The 15,779-nt window shown below is 49.9% G+C and overlaps 1 protein-coding gene across 1 annotated transcript; it reads right to left on the bottom strand.

Moving 5' to 3' along the window:
* Window positions 1-4,632: 4,632 nt before the first annotated feature.
* Window positions 4,633-12,436, bottom strand: LOC137907500 (potassium channel subfamily K member 5-like). The gene is given in 7 exon segments (XM_068751841.1): window positions 4,633-5,558; window positions 5,693-5,861; window positions 5,939-6,105; window positions 6,212-6,323; window positions 12,253-12,332; window positions 12,335-12,418; window positions 12,421-12,436. Coding segments are annotated over 7 exon segments (1,554 nt in total).
* Between the last annotated feature and the right edge of the window lie 3,343 nt (window positions 12,437-15,779).

Here is a 15,779-nt window from a genome sequence, read left to right as displayed (position 1 = left end):
TTTATACATGTACCAGTGTGTATTTATACATACACCGGTGTGTATTTATACATGTACCGGTGTGTATTTATACATACACCGGTGTGTATTTATACATGTACCGGTGTGTATTTATACATGTACTAGTGTGTATTTATACATGTACCGGTGAGTATTCATACATGTACCGGTGTGTATTTATACATGTACCGGTGAGTATTTATACATGTACCGGTGTGTATTTATACATGTACCGGCTGCCATGTGTATTCATACATATACTGGTGTGTATTTATACATGTACCGGTGTGTATTTATACATGTACCGCTGTGTATTTATACATGTACCGCTGTGTATTTATACATATACCGGTGTGTATTTATACACGTACCGGTGTGTATTTATACATGTACCGGTGTGTATTTATACATATACCAATGTGTATTTATACATGTACCGGTGTGTATTTATAAATATACCGGTGAGTATTTAGACATGTACCGGTGTGTATTTATACACGTACCGGTGAGTATTTATGCACGTACCGGTGAGTATTTATACACGTACCAGTGTGTATTTATACATGTACCAGTGTGTATTTATACATATACCGGTGTGTATTTATACATGTACCGGTGTGTATTTATACATGTTCCGGTGTGTATTTATACATGTACCGGTGTGTATTTATACATGTACCGGTGTGTATTTATACATGTTCCGGTGTGTATTTATACATGTACCGGTGTGTATTTGTACATGTACCGGTGTGTATTTATACATGTTCCGGTGTGTATTTATACATGTACCGTTGTGTATTTGTACATGTACCGGTGTGTGTTTATACATGTACCGGTGTGTATTTATACATGTTCCAGTGTGTATTTATACATGTACCGGTGTGTATTTATGCATGTTCCGGTGTGTATTTATACATGTTCCGGTGTGTATTTATACATGTACCGGTGTGTATTTGTACATGTACCGGTGTGTATTTATACATGTTCCAGTGTGTATTTATACATGTACCGGTGTGTATTTATACATGTACCGGTGTGTATTTATACATGTTCCGGTGTGTATTTATACATGTACCGGTGCGTATTTATACATATACCGGTGTGTGTACGAAATCAGATAAAGTTGATGCATGTCTACATTTGTTTCCTCACAGTAGAGTCCAATTCCTTCTGCTCTCTGTCCTCCAGACCGTCCACAGCAACGTGTCTGTAAGGAGGAGGAGGAGGAGGTTCCTGCTGACCAGCAGCTCTGTCAGCAGGAGATGCACTCCAGTGTGGTCAAAGAGGAGCCAGAGCCTCCCCGTGTGAAAGAGGAGCAGGAAGAAGTCCCCACCAGTCAGGAGAGAGAGCGGCTTGGACTGAAGCAGGAGACTGAAACCTTCATGTTGACTCCTACTTGTGGAGAAAATGACCACAGCAAAGATCAGACTCTGTACATGAAACCTGAAGAAGATGCAGCGTTGGAAGAGTCTGCAGACAACATGCCTGTTATTTGCTCTGTCGTAGGAGCAGCAGATGTTGAGCAGCTGCTGTTGTCTAACGGCTGTCATGTATCTGCAAGCCATGATGAGAGAGGTGAAACACGTGAAGAGACACTTCAATCCCACAGCAGAGATACCAGGAGAGGGAGACCATATGTTTGCACAACATGTAGCAAAGCTTTCACTACAAAAAGAGGCTGTAAAGAACACATGAGAACCCACACAGGTGAGAAGCCTTACAGTTGTAAAACATGTGGGAAACATTTTAGACAGAGTAGTCAGTTGACAGGTCACATGAGAATCCACACAGGTGAGAAGCCTCACAGTTGTAAAACATGTGGGAAACATTTTAGACGGGGTAATCTATTAACAGACCACATGAGAACCCACACTGGTGAGAAGCCTTACAGTTGTAACGCATGTGTTAACTACTAATCACCGGAACTTTTACACTGGAGACTTTATCAAGAATTACCACACTGAGAAATATTCTCTTAGAACTTTTATTTTGCTTGAGTTACTATTCTTCTGACAGGGACTTTAAGAATAATCCTGCCAGAGAATCACGAACAAAGGAAGCACTGTAGTTTTATAGAAATGCATTAACTTGCTCCCCACATGATACGCGTCATCGTGTATTCGTATCTGTGTGTGTTTCTATTGTGAAAAGGGTTGTGTCTCCTGGTGCGTGCATGTTTGTGTAAGCTGGATGCAACTATGAAGCGTAACTATCTAAACAAAAGTCATCATCTCCCTGTACTCTTACTCTCTTCTCTCCTCTCATGCCCCACTTCTTCTTAGCTAACCTCTTTTCCTGTCTACACTTCTGCACTTCCTGGTTCCACCACCAGGTCTCCTTATCTCCTGTCCTCCCAGAAGACACACCCAGTCCTCCTACCTGTCTCCCTGATCACCTTAGTCCTCTGGAAGCCTCTCGTCTACCCAAAGCCTGTCTCACCTCTTCCCTGAAAGCCACACAACACTCTTCGTAAATATTTGTCAGCCTAAGGTCACTCACAGATGCCTCAAGGGGGGGGGGGGGGGGGTCTCTATCTCACCACCGAATTTCCTCTGGACCGGAACCAGAATCTCTGATTCACTTTTACTTTTCGTGGTTGGTGTATAAAGGTAGCTCATTGAGGATTAATTCTCTTTTACGATAACAACCGACCTAAGATGCTTTTTTTTGGTGGTGGAAATTACTTGTGACATCATCGTGGTTCCTCTTTAGGACTGTGGAATGCTCATCCAGTGCAGATTCCCACTGGATGTTCAATGTTCTGCTCTTATAAAGCGCTTTCTCCACCTTCACGGTGCTCAAAGCGCTTTACATGAGGCCTCACATTCACCCATTCACACACACATTCACCCTCCAGTGGGCGACTGCTGCATGCAAGGTGCTGCCAGAACCACTGGGAGCAATTTGGGGCTCAGTGTCTTGCCCAAGGACACTTCGACAAGCCGGGATTCAACCCACATGCCGACGCTTTGGGAAAGCAGCTGCTTCTCATTTCTAGACTGGAATCACTCTGAAAGATTTCACCCAGTTCATTTCCTGTATTCTACAGACACCTTTTGCAGCGTGAGACAATGTCAACAAGGAGATTCAAGTTTTATTCAAGATTTAGTTACATGAAATACAAACTATGAATGGAAATATAAAAAATTTACAAACAGGAATAATAATTTAGACACAAAAGGTTATCTAAAACAACCAAACTGGAGTTTTGCCCAATGGCGCACCCTTAAAAGGAAAACTGATCGGTCCAACCAGGTTAACCCGTTTCTAGTTAATGATCTGGAAGCATGTTTGAAAATAAGACCAGAAGAGTCACGCCTTACAGAGAAACAAGGAAATAAAGGAAATCCAGTGAAAATGACAGAATAATTACGGACGAGCGTCGTCTCTGAAACGAGGCCCAGTGTCACAGCTTTACACATCAATAGTCCCGTGCATTCCACAGATGTGATATTATTCTGAATGTCCCCCTATCTGGCAGTGAGCAAGTTAACCCTTTACAGCCACTCGTATTTTATACACTCAGAGTTTTGGGATTTTGAGACTTCTACATCATGAATTTGATTTTGTTCCCCTCGAAAACCAAGCAAACGCAAGCCTCTGCATCTCCAAGCACATTTCTTCTCCTAATTTATCAACAATTATGCAAATTATAGCACATGTATAGAAATGTATGTGAATTTGACACATTTGTCAGAAGGTTCCATTCAGACCGTAGCTTCCAAAAATGGCTCAGGCTATAAAGGGTGCTGCCGACTTTGTCTCATGGCTAAACGCACGTCGAAGCGAGCACTGCCCCATTACGAGTTCACCTCGGCAGCCGGTCAGTTCAGAACGAGCCCCCAAAGCCAAACATGAGTGGCGAGGCCATGTCCTGGGCCGACCCGTGGCCGACCCGTGGCCGACCGGTGGCCACCGACGGGCTTCAAGCCAATATTTACAAGGTAAATACAATGAAATGAAAGGACTGCTGGAGAAACACGCAGTCAAAGCTCTGTCCTCCTGACTTGTATTGGTTCTGGACTCCAGTCCATTTGTTACAGTCAAAACAAACAGCAGCTTCAGACAGAAGTGATCATTAAAGTGTGTTCATGAAGTATCGTTAAACATGTTTACAGACACCGTTCGGCTCAGCTTGTGAAAAGACTATCTGCACTGAAATGGACCTTGAACTGAACTCGTTCTGCAGGAGAAACCGTGCAGCTGTAGCATGTGAATAAAAGCGTCCTTCCGTTTAATAAATATCAAAACACCAATATATCAAAACAAAACGACGGGAAATACTGCATTTCCATATATAATTCATTATATAATCATGAACCTACTAGTTAAAAAAAAAAAGACTTTGAACACAATTATTGGTTTGGACATTAAAATAAGAGTGGCATAAAAAAGACATAAATAGAGCAGATGGTAAATACCCATGAGGCAACCTGCTAGGATCCGTAGTCCATTCACAGTAAGACATTTGTTCAAGCTCAGCTCATTAAGTCATTCATTTCAAATTTGATTGTGCTTTTTGTCATTTTAATATCAGACTAGCAAAAGTGCAATTGTACTTCCAATGTTCTTTAAAATCATGCTAGAATACATGTACCGGTACTTCAACGCCAATTTGCCAACAGCATCAAGTCAAGAGTACGTATTCTCCTCCTTTGCATATTCCTCTACGAGTTTCTCATAGGAGTGTTCCGAGCCCTCGCGAGTGAACACCGAGCCCTCGGTTCCAGAACTCTCGTCGTCCTTGGAGTTCGTTTCAATGTTTTCGTCACACGTCATTCTGGACAGTTTTGCTTTGGAATCATCATCTTCATTCTCCTCCTCCAAGTTGCTGGTAAGAAAGTTATCCTCGTCTATGAAAGTAATGTTTGCGTTTTGGAACGTTAGAGGATGGTACTCTTTGGAGTCCCACGTTCTTCGACCACAAGCTCCCATTCCTATGCTCTCCAGCTCGACGTCCTTGTCAAGCTGGTTCTCGTACATTTCGTCCTGTTCAAGGTCAAGGTCACCGTCTGCACGGCCTTCTGTTAGCAGCAAACCATCGTCTGAGCCGAGGAGGTAGTTCTTTGACTTTGAAAAGGCAACAGTTACGCGGTCACTGAAACTATATCGTCTCTTTTGACGTGGCGATCGGTCCAGACTTAGAATGGTGTGATTGCTCAGCATGGGAGCGTCGTTGCAGCTCTTGGAGCGACCCATTTCTTTTGGCTTATCGGTTGTTTCGACACGGCTGCCGTCGCTTCTGCTAGCTTTTTTGGTCCCGATCTGCTTTATCAAGTCATTGTAGCCTTCCTGCTTCTTGGACAGGAAGCTGAAGATGTTGACGTCATTGGGACTGGGTGGCAAACGAAGAGCGGCCTTTTGAGACTCTTTGTAATGCCGGAGCTCTTCAAGCGATAGTTTGCGCAGCTTGCGCCGCTTCTTCAGTGCCTTGTGGGCCTCGATCACCATCCGCACTTTCCAGTTGAAGAACAAAGACAGCCAGGCCAATCCCAGATAAATCCACACTTCCACAAAGTAGCGGTACAGAGTTGGATAGTCTTTGTTGGGCTCCACACCTGCAAGAACAGACAAAACTCTCATTGAGTCTAACGTTGTTTTAAAAGCTCTCGATTTGTATTTATGCTTGAATTCAGGGTGTTCATGGCAAGTAATCACAAGTCATACGTTTAGTGTTTCTATCTGAGCCTACCTGCTACCAAGTCCCCAAATCCAATAGTGGTCAAGGTGACAAACGAGAAGTACAAGCCTTCAATATATGTCCAACCTTCTTGGGACATGAAAACAAAGGGTGGAAGGACTAAATGGACCAGCAAACCCCAGAGAAGAAAGACAGCCGTGCAAGTAAACTGAGCCCTTCTCTGGAAAAGAAGAGACGAGATTCAAGTCCTCCTTCAGATGGCGATGAAGGCAATCCTCCACTTTCTGCTCTACTCACCAGTGACAAGCCTTTCTTGGTTAGGTACTGGCCCATGTGCTTGGCTCTTCCACCAAAGAACTTCCCGAGCTCGCTGATCCAGGTCAGACACAAAGGCACGCCGAACAGCCCGTAGAAGATGCAGAATCCACGGCCAGCTGAGGTCTTAGGGGCAATGTTCCCGTACCCTGTAGAGTTCCAAAGGAAAATGAGCCACTATTCTAGTGTCAATTATCAACAAGCTCCTCCCAGCAGACGCCAAGCCATCAGTGCCGAGCATCCAGACCTCCTTACCAATAGTCGTGATAACCGTGGCTGCGAAGATAACAGCATTTGGCCAGTTCCAGTTGTTGAAGGTCTTGCTTCCTGTTATGGTGACCCCTTGGCCGGCAGCATCAGACACCACCTGGCGACAAAGAAGATCGAATGCAGAGATGTAAACGTGTACTTTCAAAGATGGATGCCATTGAGCGACGGTTAAAGAGTCCAACGCGGCTGAAAGAAGAACGAGGAAGACAGGACGTTGTCGAATGAAGCTCACAATGTCCCACATCCTTCCTGTGATGCGATGATGGTATCTCCAGGACTGCGGGGGGGGGGGGGGGGGGGGGGTGGGCTGCAACCACAGCTTACATTAGGAGAGAAGCAGGAAGGCAACTGCAACTTCATGAGCACCTTGAGCAGCACGGAAGGAAAACTGCTCTTGATGTTACATGTCTTTTTCAGCTGAAAACACAAATCCCCCCCCCCCCCCCCACTGATCTGTAACTTGGGATGCATTAGCTTACTCCTGCAATGACATTTAATTCTTGGCATCCAAGGTGATCAGGAAATACTTAATAAGGGTTGAGCTGCCACGACACGACGCGACTTCCTGCTAAACAGCAACCCGTATCGGCCGAACTCATTTCCTCGACACCAGTGATTTCCTACCGAGCTTGAAGAGGGGGCATCACTTGCTTTGCATGCTGTTCATTCTAATGCTGCTCACATACTTCTTGGTTTTTTGGGGGGTTCTCAGCTGCTCCTTGTTTCCCGCAGGAGATTCCCACAAGCCTCTGATCGTCTGCTCGTCTCAATCCTGAAAGCTAAACTAACCCTAAAACACAGAAACCCTCCTGTGGCGACCCGAGTTCATGCCAACAGTGAGCGCAGCAGCTGCAGCACGGCCCGGAGAGAGTTTGGCCTCTTTGAAATGAAGCGCTGTATTCCTTTACAGTTCCAATCCCACCCCGACTCCCAGCAGGTTCGAGCAGCAGGTGGCCAAATGCACAGGAACTCTACAATGATGAGAAACGGCAGAGAAAAACGAATTCACAGAAGATCTGGTGGTTTCGGGTGGTGCCGTCGCAGCTCGTTGGACTCAAGTTTAACTCAGAAAACACGGAACCATCTTTCAACCCGAGGCTGGAGCAAGTTGTGCTGACTCAGGGGTTTTTAAACTGCATACGAGGGGAAAGGGAGAAAGCGTGTGAATGTTCCCTCGTGTGAACGCTGCTCGCCGCCATGCTGCAGCCAATCAGAGCAGCTCTGCCAGTCTGACTCGTCCGAACTGCAGATGGAGAGAGATATCCCGAAGGCAGCGTGCAAGTCGAAGCCCTAAATATACGTCACCGACTGAAAAGAACCGCAAATGACCTTCAAGACTAAAGGCTGACAGGTTTACAGTTACGAAAATCATTTCCCTTCATTTGTTTTTCACTGCAAATTTAACGTCGAGGACAAAATAATAATAATAACAATAATACATTTTATTTAAAGACGCCTTTCTCGGCACTACAGATTATATATACACACATGTACGGTATTTACTCACCTCCATCCAAAAAAAGAGCAGTAAATACAAATGCTCACACAAGCCTGAACAGGCCTTGAAATTCAGAAGGTCGTTGGGAGGCTAAAGGTCAAGTCAGGGATGCTTCAGGTCACAAAACAAGCGGGACACGTTTCCTCACGCTCAGCCCAACCAGCTTCAGCTGTAGAACTGAACGGCTGTCAAAACGGCCAGCGCGGAAACAGGCTAGCTGGACAACCAATCATCAACCAACCAACCAACCGACCGACCGACCGACCAACCAATCAACCAACCAACCAACCGACCGACCAACCAACCAGCCGACCGACCTACCGATCCAACCTACCAACCAACCAACCGACCGACCAACCAACCAACCGACCAACCAACCAGCCGACCGACCTACCGATCCAATCTACCAACCAACCAGCTGACCGACCAACCAACCGACCAACCAACTGACCGACCAACCAACCAACCAACCAACCGACCGACCAACCAACCAACCAACCGACCGACCTACCGATCCAATCTACCAACCAACCAGCTGACCGACCAATCAACCAACCAACCAACCAACCGACCGACCGACCGACCGACCAACCAACCAGCACCGACCTACCGATCCAATCTACCAACCAACCAGCTGACCGACCGACCGACCAACCAACCGACCGACCAACCAACCAACCAACCGACCGACCAACCAATCAACCAACCAACCAACCAACCGACCGACCAACCAACCAGCCGACCGACCTACCGATCCAATCTACCAACCAACCAGCTGACCGACCGACCAACCAACCAACCGACCGACCGACCAATCAACCAACCAACCAACCGACCGACCGACCGACCAACCAACCAGCCGACCTACCGATCCAATCTACCAACCAACTAGCTGACCGACCGACTGACCAACCAACCAACCAGTCGGCCAACCTACCGATCCAACCTACCAACCAACCAACCAACCGACCGACCAACCAACCAACCAACCAGTCGGCCAACCTACCGATCCAACCTACCAACCAACCAAACCAACCGACCGACCAACCAACCAACCAACCAGCCGGACGCTGCACTGAAAGCGCTGCAGCTTTGGATCCTGGGCTGAAGCACATTGGATATTGATTTACCAGTTTGGAATGTTGTAGTTCTGAGCAGACGTCACACGATCCCCGTGACCGAAGCAGAATCTGTGCCACAGCGACAAGCTGCCCCCCCCCCCACCCCCCCTTTGGCGGCCAGGTAATGAAGCATTCCACTCTCAGGCATTTTGCACTTCCAGCTGAACCTGAACAACGAAGGCCCTCTATCCGTTCGGCGTCGTTACGCAGCGCTGTCCGGTGCAGAGCAGCAAACATAATGCACGGAACCCGAAGCCACCGCAGATCAGAGCCTCCACCGCAGATCAGAGCCCCCACCGCAGATCAGAGCCCCCACCGTCACACCAAGTCAACACGTAGAGACGCCGCTACATCGCTACAGCTACAGGGGCGAGTGAAAAGCTGGTTAGCCAGGACCTAGCGCTTTCCGCACTAACCGACTGGTTACTGGCTGTTCATTAGGCAGGGACGTTCAGTTCTTATGTCAGTAATGCACAATGTGGCATTTCTAGTTTGTTTTGTTTGTCTTCTTTGAGGTCGACAGTTAATTAGAATAGCTGATGTACCGAGCTCAGCGCTACATGCTACACGCTACATGCTACACGCCAGTATGGACTGGTTTTCATTGGCATGGCGTGTTAAACGGTCAGTCTCACACGGTTCATCAGCGGTGCCAGCCGGGACACGCGGGTCTTTGGTTCCCCCCCCCCCGCTGTGCAGGACATGCATTTGGGCCTGAAGCAAAATCTTTTTGATGGCAAAAGCAAATCTTTTATCAAGCCGTCTGGCTAAAACCAAACCTATCGCTAGCTTCCACCGCTCCCGCAACAAGGTCAACGAGGTCAACGACGCGGAGCCGGCAGGGGTCGCCCCAGGAAGCCCACCTCGTCCACTTCACCCGCAAAGACGGCTCCTCTGTGCACTCATGGCTTTACGCTTGTGCCGGGGGCTACATTTCTCTTCACATGTGACCGTTTCTAAATGCTTGTTTGGCCACACAAAGCCAACCGTGAAGTCAAGCGAAAGGACAAGGCAGAGCCCCCCCCCCCCCGGGACGGCGAAGGCTTCAGCTAAACGGCTTCCAGCCGTCACTCAGACGAGGTGCGTTTACACGGACAAAGTTTCTTTATTCCGATCAGAGTTCAGAGTAAAACTGTGATCCGATGCGTGTTCATGGACCCTAAAAATCCGATCCGATTAGGATTTGCGTGTTCACGGACCCTAAAAATCCGATCTGATTAGGATTTGCGTGTTCATGCATCACACTTTTGATCGGAACAGAATATTCTGACATGCGCAGTTTGACCAAAAGCACCGGAAATGGTAGAAGAAGAAGCGTAGCGTAGCAACTTCCGCTGTAAACAAATCATCGCTCCGCGCTTTCCTGCCTGAAACGTCAGCGTTATTTCGCTCGTTTCCCCCGTTTGCTCTTTTAGTTTCCTCCTTTAATGTCTCCGGCAACATGTTTGTCTCAGATATTGACCAGTTCTGTCTTCCGCCCGCCGTGCTTTTCGCTCGCTCTGCTTCAGCTAGCTTCCGGCAATAGCAGCAGCGCGTGTAGCTGACGTCACAGACATGCGCAGTGAGGACGGCTTGTACCGAAACATCGGAATAAGTGTTTTCATGCGCCCTGACCGGGTCACAAATCGGTATAAAGCACCCCTCTCCATCGGGATGGAATTGTGACCGGATCAGGCTGGATTGGGTTAGTTGGGTTAGACTATTCCGGTTAAGGTGTGTCCATGAAGCATTTTTATTCCGATCAGGATTTTAACCGGGTTAAGTGTGTCCATGTAAACGCACCTATTCAGAAGAAGCTTTAAAACGGAGAGGCCGTCCAGAGTGGAATTATAAAAGGGTGATATATCCATGAACTCTGGACCCAACCCCCACGAAAGGCACGCAGCAGCACTGGAAATGAATAGTGTAGACAGTTAGGAGCTGCAGTCCTCAAGGCCCGGACGGTACAGCAGAACTCTGACAGCGGTTCTCTGTGCCGAGGCGGACAATGGCCGCTTTGTCCCGCCGCCGCCGGTGAGTTCAGACGGCGTGCTGGCGTCTCTCAAGCTAAAGACATGCCCCACACAGTGGCGTTTACAAGTCAAGCAGCACTTTGTCAATAACGGAATAAAACATCAAAGACTAATCCCCCCCCCCCCCTCTCCATTGCTTTGGAGCTTCACTCAATGGTTGTTACCTGCACAGGTACCACGCCATCATGTTGGACCTCAGAGGCAGAATTTTAGCGCCTGTTCAGCGGATCACCGTCACGCCTTTATTCCGCACCGACAACAAATGAGGTTCTGTGTGGTTCCACCTGAGGAACCACACGCATCTGTCTCAATGCAGGACAGACAAAGGGTTAAAAAGCAGCAGGTAGCAGAGCAGCTAAAGCGTTGGGAGAGAACAGCCTGTAAGCCACGCCCCTTTCACACCTTCAAACTCCAGCCTATTTAAAGTCACACGTGTTGTCCCTGCATGCGTTGGGCTTCGGCTCTGTAAAAAAGGCTCCAGTAAACAAAGCGGGACCTTTGACCTCTCGGCGCTTTGCAGCGGCGTCTCCGGGGCCCACTGACAGACCATAAAAGCGAATCCGTAAACTTCAGCGCTCCTCACGCTCACTCCTTCATAAAACCGCAGAGACGAACTCACAAAAGCGTCGCCTCCTCTTGTAAAGTCTCTTCTTAATTGTTCAAAGGCTGCACAAGGGGGGGGGGGGGGGGGGGCACAGGATCAGGACTTGTTTCAGACAAGCCACCTTCAAAGCTCCTCTAGTTTACAGCAGCAAGAAGCTACCCACGGAAATGTCTCAGGCGTCTCGGCTAACAGAGGACAAGAGATGGAGGGTTCACGGGAATATCAATTTCAGCCCCCCCCCCCACAGGAGAAAAGAGGAAGCAGAGAGCTAAATGGGGGGGGGGGGGGGGTCGTACAAACAGAAAAGTGGGCCAGAAAAGGGAACAGGTTGACACACGTTTCCCGTCAAACTTGAAAGTCAAAAAAATGAGGACAAGTTAGAGACAAACATCTTCATGTGCACAAATAAAGTCCGCTTGTCTTTGCTCTTCCTGTTTAAGATCATATGATTAAAAAAATTTAAAAAAATAAATAAAGGGCGGACCGAACGTGTCATGGGACAAACACCTGTTGACTGACTTCAGGGGTCAGAGACCCCAGAGGTCAACGACCCCAGAGGTCAACGACCCCGGCGTTCATCAGGTGGATCCTCCACACCCACGAGTCCAACCCAAACCCGTCCGGAGAGTGTGACGTCAGCAAGCCCACAGTGAGGCGCGCACCGATGTCCCGCGTCCCTCCGCAGGGCGGTTTACGCACGCACGTTCACCCCGTGCGTCTTCGGAGGAGCGACAGGGCGCTTCCTTCAGCTACCTGCGGCGCGCACCCGCGAACACGAGCAGGTCCCGTACCTGTAAGATCCGGTCCAAGTCCTCCTTGGTCAGACACGGGTAGTCCTCGAGGATCCGCTCCTTCCCGGCGCTGTAGTTCTTCGCAGCCGCTTCCAATTGGGCTCCTCCAGGACCTGAAAAATTGCCGCCCCAATGGACAGGTAGAAGATAATGGCGGAAGTCAACAGGGGCCTTTATCCACCATGCTGAGGCGAAGGCGGCTCCACTTGGACCGGGGGGGGGGGGTCGGAGTTACGCAGCGCTCCTTCCCCCGCACCTCTCCGCGAATAGACGCTCTCCTTCCGCTGGAGGGCTCGACCAGGTGAGTGAAGGGGGCCGTGCACACAGCATGGGGCTCCAGGTGCGCGCGCGCGGGGCCACAGCCGCAATGACGCTCCGTCCACGTGCGTAACTCCAGAAACACCGAAGCCTCAGCGGCGGAGAAGCGCGGAGGATCCGCCCAGCTGGGTGGCGTCAGGGGGGAGGTGTCTGTTCCGTGGGGAGTGGAGGTGGAGGTGGAGGTGGGGGGGGCTGTTCCGTGTGGGAGTGGAGGTGGGGGGGGGGCTGTTCCGTGTGGGAGTGGAGGTGGAGGTGGGGGGGGCTGTTCCGTGTGGGAGTGGAGGTGGAGGGGGGGGGGCTGTTCCGTGTGGGAGTGGAGGTGGGGGGGGGGGGCTGTTCCGTGTGGGAGTGGAGGTGGAGGTGGAGGTGGAGGTGGGGGGGGGGGAGGGGGGGCGTTGTCTATTTAGGCAAATTCTTCTCTGCAGCTGCAGGCTCTGCCGTTACCGGAACTCTTCAACAGGTTGTTTGATGTTTCCTGATAAACCGACAAACCGACATACTTCAAATTCTCTAATGTGATATTAATACATAAAAAAAACTAGCACCATGAAACCGGAGTGAAGACGGAGAGGTGGAAGGTCGACCGAGAACCGACACAGAGAACCGACAGAGAACCGACAGAGATTATTGACCTCAGATTGACCTCAGAGAAACGTTCGCTGTTGCAGACGATATAGTGTCCTAATGGCCGATGTTCATTCATTCATTCATTCATTCATTCATTGTCCAACCGCTTATTCCGTTATCGGGTCGCGGGCCAAGCTGGAGCCAATCCCAGCAGTCAATGGGCGAGAGGCGGGGCTACACCCTGGACAAGCCGCCAGTCCATCACAGGGCAACACAGAGACACACAACCAGCCACACACACACTCACACCTACGGGCAATTTAGTGTCACCAATCAGCCTAGGCTGCATGTTTCTGTGGTGGAGGAAGCCGGAGAACCCGGAGAGAACCCACCAGACACGGGAGAACCCGGAGAGAACCCACGCAGACATGGGAGAACCCAGAGAGAACCCACGCAGACACGGGGAGAACCCGGAGAGAACCCACGCAGACACGGGGAGAACCCAGAGAGAACCCACGCAGACACGGGGAGAACCCAGAGAGAACCCACGCAAACACGGGGGGAACCCGGAGAGAACCCACGCAGACACGGGGAGAACCCAGAGAGAACCCACGCAGACACGGGGAGAACCCGGAGAGAACCCACACAGACACGGGGAGAACCCAGAGAGAACCCACGCAGACACGGGGAGAACCCGGAGAGAACCCACACAGACACGGGGAGAACCCAGAGAGAACCCACACAGACACGGGGAGAACCCGGAGAGAACCCACGCAGACACGGGGAGAACCCGGAGAGAACCACGCAGACACGGGAGAACCCGGAGAGAACCCACGCAGACACGGGGAGAACCCAGAGAGAACCCACACAGACACGGGGAGAACCCGGAGAGAACCCACGCAGACACGGGGAGAACCCGGAGAGAAACCACGCAGACACGGGGAGAACCCGGAGAGAACCCACGCAGACACGGGGAGAACATGCAAACTCATCACGGATGTTCCATTTTAGTTCTATTTTTGATTTCCTGCCTCCGATCTCCAATAGCTTTGACATGGGGGGGGGGGTCAGAGCAGGTAGGACAGATGTTTGTTCATGCGGACGGGTGTTTTTCTGTTGCCGTGACTACGCAAGGTTAGTAAAATATGCAGAGAACTGGGACAACGACACGACTCATTGTCCCATTTCATCGTTTGAGTAGCAGCGGAGACGCTACAGAACGCTTGTCCCTGTCTCCTCTGGACATGTCCAAACCATCAAAGTCTGGTCTCTCTGACCTTGTCTTCAAAACATCTAACCTTCACTGTCCCTCTTATTGTCTCATTTCTAATCCTGTCCAACCTGGTCACTCCCAAGGAGAACCTCAGCATCTTCATCTCCTCCTCTTCTAGCTCCGCCTCCTGTCTTTTCCTCAGAGACACTGTCTCTAAGCCGTCCATCATGGCTGTCCTCACCACTGTCTCTAAGCCGTCCATCATGGCTGTCCTCACCACTGTCTTTAAGCCGTCCATCATGGCTGTCCTCACCACTGTCTCTAAGCGTCCATCATGGCTGTCCTCACCACTGTCTCTAAGCCGTCCATCATGGCTGTCCTCACCACTGTCTCTGAGCCGTCCATCATGGCTGTCCTCACCACTGTCTCTCAGCCGTCCATCATGGCTGTCCTCACCACTGTCTCTGAGCCGTCCATCATGGCTGTCCTCACCACTGTCTCTCAGCCGTCCATCATGTCAGTCCTCACCACTGTCTTGTAGACCTGTCCTTCGTCCTATCACAGAGCACATCTGATCCTCTCCTCCCCCCGTTCCAGCCTGCCTGCACACGGTTCTTCACCTCCTTTCCACATTCTCTCCATCACTCTGCTCTGTTGACCCGAGGTACCTGAAGTCCTCTCCCCTTCTTTACGTCTCTTCCTTGTAGCTTCACTGTCCCCCTGGGACCTTCTCATGTACACACATGTACTCTGTTTTACTCCTGCTCACCTTCATCCCTCTCTTTTCTAGAGCAGACCTCCACTTCTCTAGATTCTCCTCTACCTGCAGATCACAATGTCATCTGCAAACATCATATTCAGAGGAGCTTCCTGTCTCACCTCATCTGTTAGTCTATCCATCACCATGGCAACAAAAAGGGGCTCAGAGCTGATCCCTGGTGCATCCCACCTCTACCCTAAACTCCCCTGTTACTCCTACTGCACACTCACTGCTGTCCTACCTGTCCATCGGGTTGGGGCGACGGTGGCACAGGTGGTTGAGCTGGTCGTCCTATGATCGAGAGGTTGGGGGTTCGATTCCCGGCTCTGGCACGTGTGTCCACTGCCGTGTGTCCTTGGGCAAGACACTTCACCCACTTTGCCTGTGTGAATGTCGTAAGTGGGTGAATGGTGGTGGTCAGGAGGGCCCCGGGTGAACTACTCTGAGATACTTCTCTGCCACTCCAGACTTTCTCATGCAGTACCTCATGCAGTACCACAGTTCCTCTCTAGATCTACAAAAGACACAATGCTGACCTTCCCTGTACTTCTCCATTGCTAGCCTCAATGCTAACATTGCTAACATTGAGGCTAGCGATGTGGTACTCTTCCTCGGCATAAAGACATACTGCTGCTCACAAATACTCACTTATGCGCGCGGACAGACAAA

The sequence above is a fragment of the Brachionichthys hirsutus genome, chromosome 18 (assembly GCF_040956055.1).
Source record: "Brachionichthys hirsutus isolate HB-005 chromosome 18, CSIRO-AGI_Bhir_v1, whole genome shotgun sequence".
In the NCBI taxonomy this organism is placed as follows: Eukaryota; Metazoa; Chordata; class Actinopteri; order Lophiiformes; family Brachionichthyidae; genus Brachionichthys; species Brachionichthys hirsutus.
This window is presented reverse-complemented; position numbering and strand designations above follow the sequence as displayed.